Here is a 14,469-nt window from a genome sequence, read left to right as displayed (position 1 = left end):
GGGGATTATAGCGATTTTAAAATTTTAATAAAACCCGGCTCTGCTTTTATCCGTTACCTCAAAAAGAGCAGGTGCCGGTTGGTTCGGTGGGGAGAAGTGGGAGGATTCGAGCCGTGTTGCTTACGGGGATTAGGGCTCATTTTGCTCATTTTCATTCGATAATTTTCTAATTTCCACAGAAAATGTCATACTCTAGGTTTCTTATAAGGGAATTTCAATATAATCCAATAAAAATTGTTATTTTTCTCAGAAAACATACAAATTACTTCATTTCCAGCTGGAAAAATACATTTTTGCTCGATTTTTTCCGAAAATTCCATAATCGGTCGCATTGCCAAAAAAACAGACATCTGGACGCCAGGACGCACAGATAGACACAAAAATTTAACTTTTTAGAAATAAGAAAACTGCTAGATCACTAGATTGAAAAAATATAATGTATAACCGAGTATAACTCTTCCTTGAGACTTCATACCAAAAAGTAGTTAACTATAAAATTGAAGATCTATGTCCATTATAGACATCTTGTAAATATCAGAAATATTCGTCAATTTGGGAGGCCAGGATACCCCCTAGTCCATGTCCCTTCCGCCCCCTCTCTTGTTTCTCCCCCTCCGTCTCCTCTGATTGCGAAACAGTTGCCTCCTCCCCCCCCCCTGGCCGAACACAAGGGTAGTCCTAGTCCCCCGATTTTCGACGTGTTGATTATCTGTTTTAACTTTTTCTCGTTTCAAGATAGTTTCCATAGCGAACTTAACTTTTTTCATAATTTCGTAGGTATTTTTTGATAATAGAAATTTTTATATAGATTTTAACAGGTTTATATTTATTTTCAACTTTTTCTAGGCAAATATAGTCAAGTTCGAAATTATTTATAGTTATTTTTTGATTCCCAAGTTTTCACATTTTTTACAAGATTTGGCCACTTATTGAATTTAAGTCATTGAAAAAACTTGAAACACAATAGTTTGTTAATTTTATGTCTTTTTTCTAGAGATCAAGGTTTTAGGCTATAAATAAATCTTTATTTTCAAATAATCGAAAATTTTTCAGTTTTGTATTTCTACAAGGTTTTTCCTAGGTGAATTCGTTAAATTATGTATGTCATTTTGACAAATTGCTATATGCGGCTTGAATTGTTAAACTTATAATGTGTTTTAGAAAACTTCCACCTATTTCCAGTTATCTTTGATCTTCAATCAACTCTACTTGATTTTCCGAAACTGTCACGCACCAGTTTTTAAATGTTATAAACTTCTTATTTGATATAAAAACAAAAAATTCCAGAAAAGGAACAATACAATTGCCGCTAGCTGCAACGAATCACAAAAAAAGACATGGATACTCGCCTTAATGAGATGCTGAAATCGTATAGAATAGACGAAGAGTCACCGGAAATCCATTATGATTTTTTTCAGATTATTTCCAGAAGAGTCCAACAAATTTTCGGAAACAAAATTTCAAGACTTGTCAAACTTAACAAGTGGATTCATTTGGGAGGAAAATCAAGATAAATGGATTCTGACAACCGGTGACAAACAATATGAATCCAATTACTCACACATGCCGGCAAAGTTGAAAAAAAAGAGCAAAGTGAAATATTTTGTGATGGAGAGAGCTGGAGATCTAGAAGCATCCAATATGACCAACATTGAGAAGTATAAGGTACGTGTTTACTCATAGTCAGTTGTTGTCGCCAAGTCTATCACGAGACTTGAATCCTGAACTAGTGGAAATCTTATGCAAGACTTGTGAGCAGTCTTATTAATGCTCGCAGAATTTGAATATTTTTTACAATAAAAACTTCCATTATCATTGTTTTTACAGGAAGTTTTTTTTAGATTTTTGAAAAAATACTATAAAGAAACATCCTATAGAAAAGTAGTCAGACATAAGCCAAGACTTTGTGGCACTCTGTGGACTGCTTTGATAATGTAAGGTTGAGCTTAGTCTTATGAAAAACATACCCCTACACTTGTGTTGACTTAAAGTTTTGCCGAGACTTGCTATATCGCTCGCGGAGTAGTTTCATTGTCTATTTTACTGCAAGATCTCTTTCATATTTCAGAAAGCTTACAACATAGAAAATCTCGCAATTCGTTGCTTCAAAGCGACAAACATGAACGACCCAAACGTCTATATACTACTCGAAGATATGATTGATGTAATTGAAAGTCTTTCTGACGGGACGGAGAACAACATCCTACGTGAGTTGTTGACAGATCTGGAATAAAACACGATTATTTCTTTAGGTATTTTTAAACCCATGTTGAAAGTACAAGGAGAGCATTTTTATGAAGCAAACCAATCCATTCAGCTCAGCATGTTCTTTGAACAGCTTGTTTTAGATAAGACTCAAGTTACTGTAAGTTTGCAGATTCAATCTGAAGATCCTTCAAATTATGAGACGTCTTTGTCAGTATTGGCACGTCTGTTCTAGTTCAAAAATTTATCTCCAATTATTCAAACGCACAACAATAAATGTGGTTTCAGATCATTCCTGATGCTTATCAAAATCTAAGCATGCAAAAAACACGCAAAGAGTTCTTCACCCCAATCACAACTGTCAATTCATATGGAACAGTTGTCATGGACACATCTCAAGCAATGCTATATACACTTCTCAAAATAGTCATTGGTATCGACTGGATAAAAGCGGAACAAAAAATTGGTACAGATTCAATGAATGAATTTAAGAAGAAGTTTTTTGCATTAATGGAGACTTATGAAAACAGAGCGAGAGTGAGTTTTTATTCAACTTTGCACCAAACCTAACTGTTGATTGATTATTCAGATAACTTTCGTCTCAAAGCATCATGTCGATCAACAAATCGAAATCATTCGACAGGATCTAGTATTCAAACAACTTGTAAGAAAAATCCCGGAGTGCTTCAAGGATGGTCAAAATATGAACAATGAAATAACTCTGGCAACTAATAATGCGAATCTCGCTCGTTACAGTCTGCCAATATATGCCGCCCGAATTAAAATTTTCAAGCTATCGATGCAATGGTATTCTTATATATTCAGTTGGATCAATAGTTTTTACTTACACGAAAAACTAAGTCAAAAAGTGATTTTGATGCAAGCAATGTATTGCAAACTGTCTTTATGCGGAGCAAGTCCGATTGATGAGCAATTGGTAGGTGTCTTCTTTTACTCTGACAGGGGAAGTCTTGGTGACGCGGTTTTCAAATTATCTATAAATTTGGTCTAAGGTACTTTCGACTACGGGGAAACCATTTCAGCCATTAAAAGCGGGTTAATGTCTTTGCGAGCCGAGTTATGAGCTCTCAAACTTTTCATATGATTAAGATTTTTCACATGGAATTCCAATTCGGGCGCATATACGCCATTGCACGGTTCCACATCTGTTCCTCAACGGTTTGCCTGTGCTCGCAAAACAATTTTTTGGGCACATTTTTCCGTGTACAATTTGTCGAAAAAGTTTCAGAGCTCATATCTCGGCTCGGAGAGACATTTAGCCGGTTTGAATAGCAAAAATGGACTCCCCGTAGTAAAAAGTACCTATTACCAAATTTGTAGTAGTTTGAAAGCCGCGTCTCTAAAGGATTACCGTGTGAGACGTTCTGAAGTACTAATTCGGAGCTTCACTTCTGAAGTTGCAGGAAAAGGATGTCGAGTATTGGACGGAACAGACTACGGTTTTCTATAGAGAGGCGATGGCAGGAGTTGCCAATGGAAAACCAAATGTTCTCGTACAGAATTACGAGACTGAACTGAAAAAGAGAAGAAAGGAAGCGTCAAAAACTTTGCATCTGCTAAACGGTAACACGTCAGTACTTGGGAACGTTCAGCTTACTTCAATTGTGCAGAATGCTCAGCAGAAAGCTCTAGAAGTTCTAAAGGTCAAGCCTTTTCTGGAGACTTCTGAAGCCCCGCCTCCAGGATCGGGACTATCCTCCGATACTTCTTATTCCACATCAAAGCTCGACACCTCCGCAGAGAAATTTGAACCTTCCGAGAAACTTGTTAGTCCTACAGTAGCCGCTAAAACTCCAAAAGCTCCACCCCTTCCTGAGAAGAAACAAAATGAAGCCGCTCCCATTGAACGAACGAAGAAGCCGGCTAGCCTTACTGTAGCCCTGAAAACTCCTGAAGCTCCGCCCCTTTCCTCGAATGAAGTCGTTCCTATCGAACGTCCCAACGATGCTAAGTATTGGAGGGAAAAATGCTTTACAGCTGGAGAACACTGCTCTAATGCTCTAAAAGCTCAAAAATCTGCAGAGAGGAAAGCGAAGGAGTATGAAACAAAGGCGAAGAGGACGGAAGAAGTGGAGAAGGAGATGAAAAAGATGAAAAAGGAGATGGAGAAGCTGAAGGAGAAAAACGAGAAGATGGAGAAGGAATTGGAAGAAGCAAATGAAACAATTCAGAAGAAGAAGGAGAAGGAGTTAAAGTTACGGGAGGAGTTGAAGAGGTGAGTTTTAGTTTCTTATTGGAATTTATCTCCAAAATTTTCAATTTCAGTGAGAAGAAGTCGTCGGAAGTGGAAAAACAAACCTTCGAAGCCACGAATAAGTTTCTTGAAGATCAAATTCAGGATTTGAAGGACGCGATGGCCCTTTCAGAGCAAACCAGGAAAGAGGCTGAAAGAAAGCTTCAAGAACTTCAAATCAGTCAACCATCGACTTCAAAACAACCTAGCTACAAGTCAAAGCTAGAAGAATTAATTAATTTGAAAGATGAATTTGCAAAAAGACTACTCAAAACCCAAGCCAAAAAAATGTCTGACGTCTTGACCGCTGAATCGGATGACCCTGCAATTAAGGAGATGGTTGAGAAAGAAACGGGTATATTTAGGAAGTCCTATGACGAATATCTCCACATCTTGCTTAGAAATATTTGGAATTTGAAGGTAAGATTTTCAAATTTAAGTTAGAAATTATATAATTTAATATACTTTCAGAAATTCCTGGGCACCCGACCGCTCATCCCCCTCCCAGCAGAGCCCGCCATCCCTGAAAAACTATGGGACGCGTACCGAGCTCACACCGACCCTCACAAACCACTAATAGGCAAAAATGAATGTCATTTTTGCTATGACCGTATCGAGCCATCCGAAAGAACTGCTCATTGCGGACATGAGAAATGCGAAGCAGTTTTGCATTTTGAGGTACGGCGTAGTTCTTCTACATAAATGATAAATAATTTGTTTCAGTGCGCCTGTAATTGGTACACCACTGGTACGAAGAGTGTTGAGTGTATGTATTGCAAAGAGCCGTTTTTGGATATCAAGGCGGTGAAACGGGGACCGTGGCGGTGCTGAAATGGTTTTTGTTGTTATTAGTTTAATCTTTAATCTTAATTTTTCTTGTTTTTTTCTTGTTGGAATTTCACTGTTTTGAGAATTTTCTAAATAAATTCAGTTCTTGTTTAAAAACATTGAAAATTATTTGTTTTCATAAGGAGGTAAGGATTTTCAGGGAATAAATATCGATTGAAAAAAACCTCAGCACTGACAGCGATGGATCTCAAAAAAATTACGAAATGTGAAGTTACTATGAGATCAGACTAATTATCTAATTACCTAACTTTACCTATTTTCCTTATTTCTGTAAATTCTTGTATTTCTGTATCAATAAATAACATTTGGTTACTGCGTTACATAGTTCATTAGAGCACATTTACAACACCCTACTGCATAGCACTACTCGAAAAGAGAGGTGACCCAGACACTCGATATTTTCTTTTCAACATGCCCAAACATTCTGCACTGCTGTGCGAGGTCACACCTGGTGTCTGCTACCCGAACGGCTGGCTTTCTATCCATTACCCCATATCCCTCTAACTTTCCAAAGTACTGCTGTCACCTCTCACACTCTAAATTATGACGTCATCGTATTGGTATTGATCGTCCAGTCCCTTTTTCTAGCTGCTATGGCTATGTTAGTCATCTTAAAAGCGGCAAGGTCTCCTGTGCTCGTGGTGCCTAATTTTTAGTAGTGAAATGTCTGATTTTGAGATTTTCTGATGAACTTTTTATCTAATTAAATAAGATCCGCCCACAAATGTCCCTGATTTTCAGTACCATTCAAACCTGCTCCATTTTAGGACCCATATTTTCATACATTTCTCATTGAAAACCCATCCATCAGAATAGTTTAGAACTTCCCACGGTTACGTATGCTGCAATCACGCCCTACTGAAGTTGCGGATCGTTGCGAGACTCACTGCACCATCTGCGTCCCGCCATCTGCGAGAGATGTCTATATTGCGCAGAGTCGCACACACACATACACACAGAACAGTCTTTTTCATTTTCCTTCTTCTCATGATGCTTATCGATTGATTTCGAATAGATATTCTAGCTGAAATTGACATTTCAATTGGAGAAAGTTAATTAAAATTGTATTTTGGACGTATTTGAAACGTTTTAAAAGAGTTTTTCAAAATTTTAGGTCAAAATTTAATACAAAGCAACGTATTTCAATTCAAACTTGTTTAAATTCGTAGGTTCAAAAATGAAATCAACAATTTTCAAGTTTCTGATGCGATCTTTCCCCCCCCCCCCCCCTTTTGACATTAAAAACAGCAAAGTTTTGAGAAATCTACTGTATTTTTACTTGAATTTTTAAATTTTTAAATAACTTCTGCATTTGATAACTTTTCTAACCGACTTTTCCTCAATTTTCCTTCAAAACCTTCTCGAGCCATTCTTTTCCATCATTTTTATCCCATTTCTTTCCAGATAATTATGTCAACACCAGCAAGTGATGACATAGAACGTTCGAAAGCTGTAGCAGCCAGGAAATTGCCGAATAACGTGACACAATTCAAAGAGATCAAATCATCCGAGTTCGAACTGGTCAAACACAATGTGAGTTTATTTTTTTTGTCTGCCGGCAATGGAAAATCAGATTTTCTGGTAGAAAAATTGACATTTCCATTTGAAAAATATCGATTTTATGGCCGAAACAGAATTTCACCACGAACAGCCTATTTTTGTCATAAAAACATAAAAATAGATTAATAAAAGTTTAATTTAGCCTATTTCCAGCCGAATTAGAGCAATTTTCATTGATTTTAGTTCGATTTTTGCTTTTTCTGTAATTTTCAGTCAAATTTTCATATATTTCTCCTCTACACAGTTCGGGTGGTTCTATTCCGGTCTGGGTTTCTGTAATACATAAAATAATTATAGGAAACATACATAGGGCGCTTCGACAACGGACAAATTCTTTTTTCGAGTCGTCAGCTGCAGGGCGATGACTCAAAAAGGTCATATTTCATCTTTGATGGGAAAGATCTAGCAGGAATTCGCACTGGATCGGATGGCAATTCCGATAGTCTTCTCGCGTTGATGGTAAGCTTTGTTGAAACTGTTTAAATTCAAAAAATTGAATTTCAGAAAGAGAATCCCAATAAGAAACTCTACATTCGTTGTCTGCCACCACCAGTTGCTGGGAAGAAAGAAGTGAGATTCTTCATAAAAGAAGTCGCCGAAGTCGCGGAAGCAGCTCTCAATCAACAGAATATGCATGTTGAAGTCAATGGTGAGATTTTGAAAACAAGATTGACTTTTACCGGAACATAACTTCAATTTTTGCAGAGATCTTGAAACTAATGGGAGGCGCTGTTGAAGGAGGCGAGAACTTGAAGACGATGGGAAGAGGAGAATTGGAGACGGTTTTTGAGAGATTTGGGTTGGATAAGAGTTTGGTGACGGTGAGTTGTTTGGGTTTCGGGGAATGAACAATAGGAATTTTGAAAATCGGATTTTCATATGCTCCTGAGCAAAGATAACCACCATTTTGCGGAAATTGCGGGAATCTTCATTAAAAACTTTTAAAATCATAAAGTTTTAATAGGAAACAGTAGAATTAAGTAACAGCTCCAAAACAATTCCGACGCTTACCGTATACAGTTAAAAATTACGAGCTTAGAGAATATATCACAGTCTTCTAAACTGTCCCGTGATATTAATTATTATTGAAAACGGTAGATCATAAGTAGAGCATTTTTCTAGTTTTCAACTTTTTTACGGGCGATCCCTAAAAAGTTTTAGCTAAATCAAATCTGGCTCCTTAAAACCTCACAAAACAGATTGGAGGCTTTGCCAATTCATAACTCTCTTGGTAATTACCGTACTAAAAAGTTGTTAACTACAAAAATAAAACTCTAGATTTGTTTGATAATTTACTGAAAATTGGCTGAAAATTTTGAGGATTTAGAACTACCGTGAGCACCATGAAACCTTCTCAAAGCCAATCATTTCTGTCAGGGGTTTAGTTTTGAGGTATGGGACATGGCATATATCATTGGAAAACTGAAAACACACTAATTCTAAGTGTACATATATACAGTTTTTGTATTTGAGCTATGGTATTCAAGAAAAACGAGGTCAAAGTTTGGTTATTACCTTGTTTTTCTCAATTATCAGGTTTCAAGGGCAAAAATTGAATATATGTATATATATATATATATACATTTGAAATCAGCTTTTTTTTTCAGATTTTCAATTATATATATATATATATATATATATTTTTTTTAATCATTTTCCATACCTCCAAACTTAACAGATAACCTTTTCAGACCAAAATCGACTCAGCTAAAAAATCGTATCTAAACTTTCAGATCGTCCCTGATCTCGATTTCGAAGGGAACCACGCTCTACATTTAAGTTATAGCGACGGTGTGATTTCATTCCGCACACTGATAGGAGAGACAACCTACTATCCATCACTATTCATTTATAACCTGTTCACATTCTGGGCATCTCAAGTGGATTGGTCTGTGGAGGATAGTGACACAAGGAAGTGGAATGAAATGATAATGAGTGTTATGGAGAAGTTCTTTGAGATGAGTGAGGTGGGGAAATTCAGAATAATTCATTTTGAAATATTTGCTATTTTAGAACGTTATGGTTTCCAAGGAACAGATAGACGAAAGCACTTCGGTTGTCTACAAGGCAATCGCTGAAAGTCGGAACTTTACAAAAACAGAATCAAAAGAACTCTTTGGAATTGCTCAAGGAGACCAGACGATCACATTCAAGCAGTACCAGGATATTTTGAAGAAACGGAAACTACCAAAAGTTGATCTTCGACCACTAGGCTTACCCGAAAACGCGAAGGAGATACCTGCATGGATGGGATATTTGGGAATTAAAATTGGATTTGCCAAGCAGTTTTTGAGATTCAACGCAAATCAAGAAGCGGTGAGGAATGTGATGACGAGATGCTTAAAGTACGTGGCGCCGATAGAGAGATGGGTTGAAGTGGAGGAGTTCTTGGTGGCTCATTTTTCGAAAAACACTGAAAATGAGGAAAGTGGAGGTGGAGAAGAAGAGGAGAACAGTGTTGTGGCAGTGTCGCGTAAGTTGTGAATTTCTTTGGCGGGAAATTTGAATTAGCTTTATTTGGAGCTAAAAACCAGTGGAGTCTTGTAATAACTTGTTGTAATTTGATCGAAATGCAAAATTAGTTAAGTTTCCGGGATCGGCACGACAAAACCTTAGTAATGAGTATAAGCCCGGTTAGATTTTGAGCATTCGGTCTTACAATTTTTTCAAAATCTGAGGTTTTCTCGACAAAATCATTTCTCAATCGTACTAAGACAGTAAAAAATAACTTTGTCTGAAAATTTAGGTTACTGTCATTATTTTCTATCAAAAGTCTACCCAATGTCAATGTAAAATAAAAAAGTTAAATACATTTTAAAATTTTCGACAAAAATTCTTTAAACCGTCAAAAATTACTTATTTTCGCTCCAGACAGAAATTTCATTTCATAATCGAATTCAACGTGACAAGAGTTTCTGTCTAGCTTTCTTATCTACAGTACCCAGTAGTCGAGTTACTGTAGTTTTCGTAGTCAAGAGTCAGGTTACTGTAGTTTCTGCAGCGCTAGTGATTGTCAACCGATTTAATTATTTATGAATTAATTTAGTTTAATTATATTTATTTATTTGAAACGAAGAGGAACAAGTCACTGACACGTTACATTAATATAAAGTTAGGTAGATGAGATTTTAAATTTAGGCCAGTTTTTTTTTAAATTTAGTGCATCATTTTTGTAATTGACAACTCTTTGTACAGACGGTCCCTAGCAAGTTATACACCGGCAGCTACAAATCTCACTATTTTGCACTTTGCCAATATATATAACTTGCTAGGAAGAGTCCGTACAAAAAAGTGGTCAGCTACAAAAATATTGATTAGTGTTAACGTGACCCATGTTGCTCATTTTTAACTAAAACTCAAGTTCTATTATTTCAGATTTCCAAAAGAAGGCAGATGAAGCTGAAAAGCGACGATTGGAAGTTCTGAGAAAGAAAGCCCTAAAAAAAGGAAAACCTCTTAAACCCGCACAAAAACCTGCCCAACAGAAACAATCTCAAATACCAGAAATAGCGCAATGCGTCATGAATAACTATATTCGTAACAATAAAGGACAAAGGATCGAAGCTCACGACGTCTCAACCAAATTCGGGGAGCTTACTGTTGTGGAGGTCGATGAGCCAGAGCCAGTGAAAGTTGTGAAAGAAAAATCTTTGTGTCATCAACTGGGTTATCACGAAGATTGGAGTCAAAAAGAACGTGGAAAAGATTACGAATCCAACTTTCACCATGTGCCGTTGGAATATAGGAAGAGACACAACGTGAAATACTTTTTGATGGAAAAACGTGATATGGGAAGGCCACTGAAGAGTCAATACTTGACCGATCTTCGCACATATGTGGTAGGGTTTTTGAATTTCAGAAAATCTGCAATAGTTATCTGCAATAGGCAGCAAATTTAACGCTGATTCCGAATCTGTAATCAGTTTTCGCAATGGAAGTCAGTGAAGAGTTTTCAGGACTCTGTAATTTCAACTTGGGTGGAAACAGAGAATGTTCAGCTAGTTTTTGAACTGAACTCCGCTGTATTAGAGCCATTTCACGTTGAAACGGAAAAAAAATTGGTTTTGGATGAAAAATTGAGCGATCTCAGAGGTGTTGAAATGAAAAATTACATTTTTCAATGGCGAATCGACTGAAAACTTTGAAAAAGCTAGATGTAGAGCTGGAATTCGTACAAAATCGGTAGAAATTGAATACTACAGAAAATGCTGAGAGCAAACTCCCGTTGCAAAAATTGATTACAGAATTGGAATCAGCGTAAAATTTGCCACTATTTCGTAATGGTTTTTCGCTGAAAGTTTGAACCATTCCCGAGTTAGAAATATTCTAGAAATATACTTTTTTACTACTTTTTGTTACGTTTTCTTAATAGCGAAATACATCGGTTTTTACGGTACGGTACTCAATGTTTTTTAATTTCCAGAAATCCTACAACATCAAACAAGTACCAATTCGTATTTTCAAATCAGAAAATCGGGAGAAGGAGGACAATCTATTCTTCACAGAAGACGTTTATGATATGATCGAATGCTACATTGACAAAAATACCAATGCTCGTCTTTGTCGTGAGTTTTTTTTATATACAATGTGGACCTCTCTCAGTACAAATTATTCGTTTCAGTTTTCCTGGACGAGCACAATCAGGAAAAAAGAAATAACATTTATGCAACTGTCACTCTCAACCGGTTCTCTCGGCTGATGAGCGCGTTTAACATTGATATGAGTAAATTTGTGGTGAGTTTTCACTTATCACTAATTAATTTTTGTTAATTAAATGAGCCATGCCAAATAATTCAGGCTATGCCCGATGTCTATCGTGATCTAACTACCGGAAGAAGTGAAATCGAATTTTTTGCTCCTATTCGGACTCTTGGTCCAGATGGAGAAATTGTGATGAATGTGAAACAGGCAATATTCTCTACATTCCAACAAGTAGTAATTGGAATCAATTGGATCAAAGCCGAAGAGGATCTGGGTACCGAAAATATTAAGTTGTTTAAGGAAAAGTATTTCGAAGTGATGGAAGAATATGAAAACACTGATAATGTGAGTTTTTTCCAGACTACCTCAAAAAACGGCATTTTTCGGGTTTTCCGCTCAAAAACGCGTCCAAGGCGCCCCAGATGTTAAATTTTTTATCTTTTTTTGGCTTGAAAACGTGCAAAGGCGTCCCAGTTTTTTTAGCATTTTTAGACGAAAAACGCGTCTCGGGTGCCCGAGATTTCGAATTAGAAAAAGATTCACTCAAAAACGCGTCTTTGACTTTTTTCACCACAAAAACGCGCCTAAGGCGCTCCAGAATTTCAGTTTTTTACTTTTTTCGGATTGAAAACGCGTTCCGGGCGCTTCTGAATACGTCAAAAGACCGTAGAGACTGCTAACCTTTTACTAAATTAAAAAAAACACTTTTATTCCAGGCCTACTTCATTTCCCAACAACACGTCGACCAGAACATCCAAAAACTACAAAACGATGAAATCTATCAAAAACTCTCTAAAAACGTCCCGAATTGCTTCGAGAAAGGTCAAGACATCAACCAAAAGGTGGACATGCCTGTCATTGCTCTCAACTGCATGGCTTACAGTCTCCCTGTCACTGATTCCTCGTCCACAATTGTCAATCTGCCAGTCCACTGGTATCATTTGGTGTTTGGGTGGATTATGACATTCTACAAAGATCAGAAGTCTAACCAACAACGGATTCTGGCAGAGAGAATGTGTGTCAAAGCGCAGGTGAATTGCGAAAAATTGGATATCCATGTCCACAAGGAATGGGTGGAGAAATGGATTAAGAAGGATTCTGAAACTTCTGGAGAATCTTCTGGAAAATATTCTGAAGATTCTGAAGATTCCGACGAATCCAAGCATACTCACTGCGGCGCCTGTTGCAAGCCGCTCTCTGAAAGACCTGAACCTGAGACTCCGCCTCAAAAAGCTCCAGAAGCCTCTAAACCCAAGCTCCCCGCGACGATTCCTGAAGTACCACCTGCCAAGAAGCCTACTGTAGTCGCTAAAACTTCTAAAGCCCCGCATCTTTCTTCGAATGAAGCCACTCCCATCGAACATCTCAATGATGCGAAGTACTGGAGAGACAAGTGCTTTACAGCTGGAGAACATTGCTCAGAGGCTCAAAAAGCTCAAAAATCAGCGGAGAAGAAGGCGAAGGAGTATGAAACAAAGGCGAAGAGAACGGAAGAAGTGGAGAAGGAGATGAAAAAGATGAAAAAGGAGATGGAGAAGCTGAAGGAGAAGAGCGAGAAGATGATGCAGGAATTAGAAGAAGCAAATGAAACACTTCAGAAGAAGAAGGAGAAGGAGATGAAGTTACGGGAGGAGTTGAAGAGGTGAGTTGTTGTTTTGCTAACTCGTTGTCAACTTATCCATTTCAATTTCAGCGAGAAACAGCGTGCAAACTCTCTAGAAGAGAAAAATCAAATTCTGGAGGAAGCATTTGCTTCCCTCCAATTTCAACCATCTACCTCTGGACCATCTAACTACAAGATAAGACTCGAAGAATTGATAAAGAAAAAGGATGATTTTGAGGAAAGACTACTCAGAACACAAGCCATGAAAATGGCAAATGTCTTGACCACCGAATCGGATGACCCGGACATCAAAAAAATGGTTGATGAAGAAATGGATATATTCATGAAGTCGTACGATGAATATCTCAAAGTATTGCTCCAAAATATCTTCAATTTGAAGGTAAAATTCTTAAATTTACTAGATTTGATTTAATATAATTTCAGAAATTCCTGGGCACCCGACCGCTCATCCCCCTCCCCACAGAGCCTGCCATATCTGAGAAACTCTACAAGGCCTACCGTGATCATACTGGCCACTCGAAAGCTCTAGTGGAGGACTATGAGTGTCATTTATGTTTTGTGCGACCGGCACCCACCGAAAAAACGGTTCATTGTGGACATGCCAAATGCAAAAAACTTATGCATTTCAAGGTACGGTAGTTAGCATTGTTTTAATACGATATAACTATATAATTGCAGTGCGCGAAGGAGTGGTATACAAACAATACGACTAGCACAGCCTGCATGTATTGCAAGGAGCCCTTCATGAATATCAAGGCGGTAAAACAGGGATAGCAATGGGACTCTTGCTGACAACATTCGTTGATATAATTTAAATATTTGTTTTATTTTGTTGTTCTCAAGATTCAACTTTTTATTCCTCTGTGTCGTAAAATAAATATGAGATTTCTCAAACTAAGTGTATTCCATCATTCTACTTCACAGTTTGGCAGGAAATTCAATAAGAATGACTGAAAAATGACTGAAAATCGACAAAAATCGATCGAAAGCATCAATTTTTCATCAAAAAAATCATAAATTATAAACATTTTCGGGTAAATCCCAATTTCAAAAATTGAATGACAACTATGAACGTTCAAGATTTTGCTCATTTTGAATGTATCTCTCAAACATTTTGCTCAAAAATTAGTGTTATACGATGCGAAACTGAATTTTGGACGTAGAATGGCATTTTTTGAGCCGAAAAAAAATAGCTTTAAAATTCAATTATCTAATTTACACTATGATTACCTGGCTGTTAAAATGACATTTGAAACCAGAAAACTGCGAAATGAAT

At 37.2% G+C, this 14,469-nt stretch overlaps 2 protein-coding genes across 2 annotated transcripts; both read left to right on the top strand.

The window, feature by feature from the left end:
* Positions 1–1,404: 1,404 nt before the first annotated feature.
* Positions 1,405–5,290, top strand: GCK72_011716 (uncharacterized protein; the record flags this gene model as incomplete). Its single annotated transcript, XM_053728639.1, has 9 exons — positions 1,405–1,665; positions 2,069–2,207; positions 2,253–2,365; positions 2,494–2,742; positions 2,795–3,142; positions 3,630–4,441; positions 4,492–4,879; positions 4,931–5,137; positions 5,183–5,290. The coding sequence occupies 9 exons, from the start codon at positions 1,405–1,407 to the stop codon at positions 5,288–5,290; spliced, it is 2,625 nt and encodes an 874-aa protein (XP_053588216.1).
* A 1,428-nt stretch (positions 5,291–6,718) lies between these two features.
* Positions 6,719–13,967, top strand: GCK72_011715 (uncharacterized protein; the record flags this gene model as incomplete). Its single annotated transcript, XM_053728638.1, has 14 exons — positions 6,719–6,841; positions 7,166–7,327; positions 7,373–7,517; positions 7,574–7,689; positions 8,602–8,835; positions 8,882–9,341; positions 10,244–10,707; positions 11,292–11,433; positions 11,490–11,602; positions 11,666–11,914; positions 12,286–13,211; positions 13,263–13,572; positions 13,617–13,823; positions 13,872–13,967. 14 exons carry the CDS (start codon positions 6,719–6,721, stop codon positions 13,965–13,967), a joined length of 3,747 nt encoding a protein of 1,248 aa, XP_053588215.1.
* Positions 13,968–14,469: the final 502 nt, after the last annotated feature.

Source organism: Caenorhabditis remanei, chromosome III (assembly GCF_010183535.1).
Source record: "Caenorhabditis remanei strain PX506 chromosome III, whole genome shotgun sequence".
Classification (NCBI taxonomy): domain Eukaryota; kingdom Metazoa; phylum Nematoda; class Chromadorea; order Rhabditida; family Rhabditidae; genus Caenorhabditis; species Caenorhabditis remanei.
The sequence above is the reverse complement of the archived record's forward strand: the minus strand, read 5'-3'. Positions and strand labels throughout refer to the sequence as shown.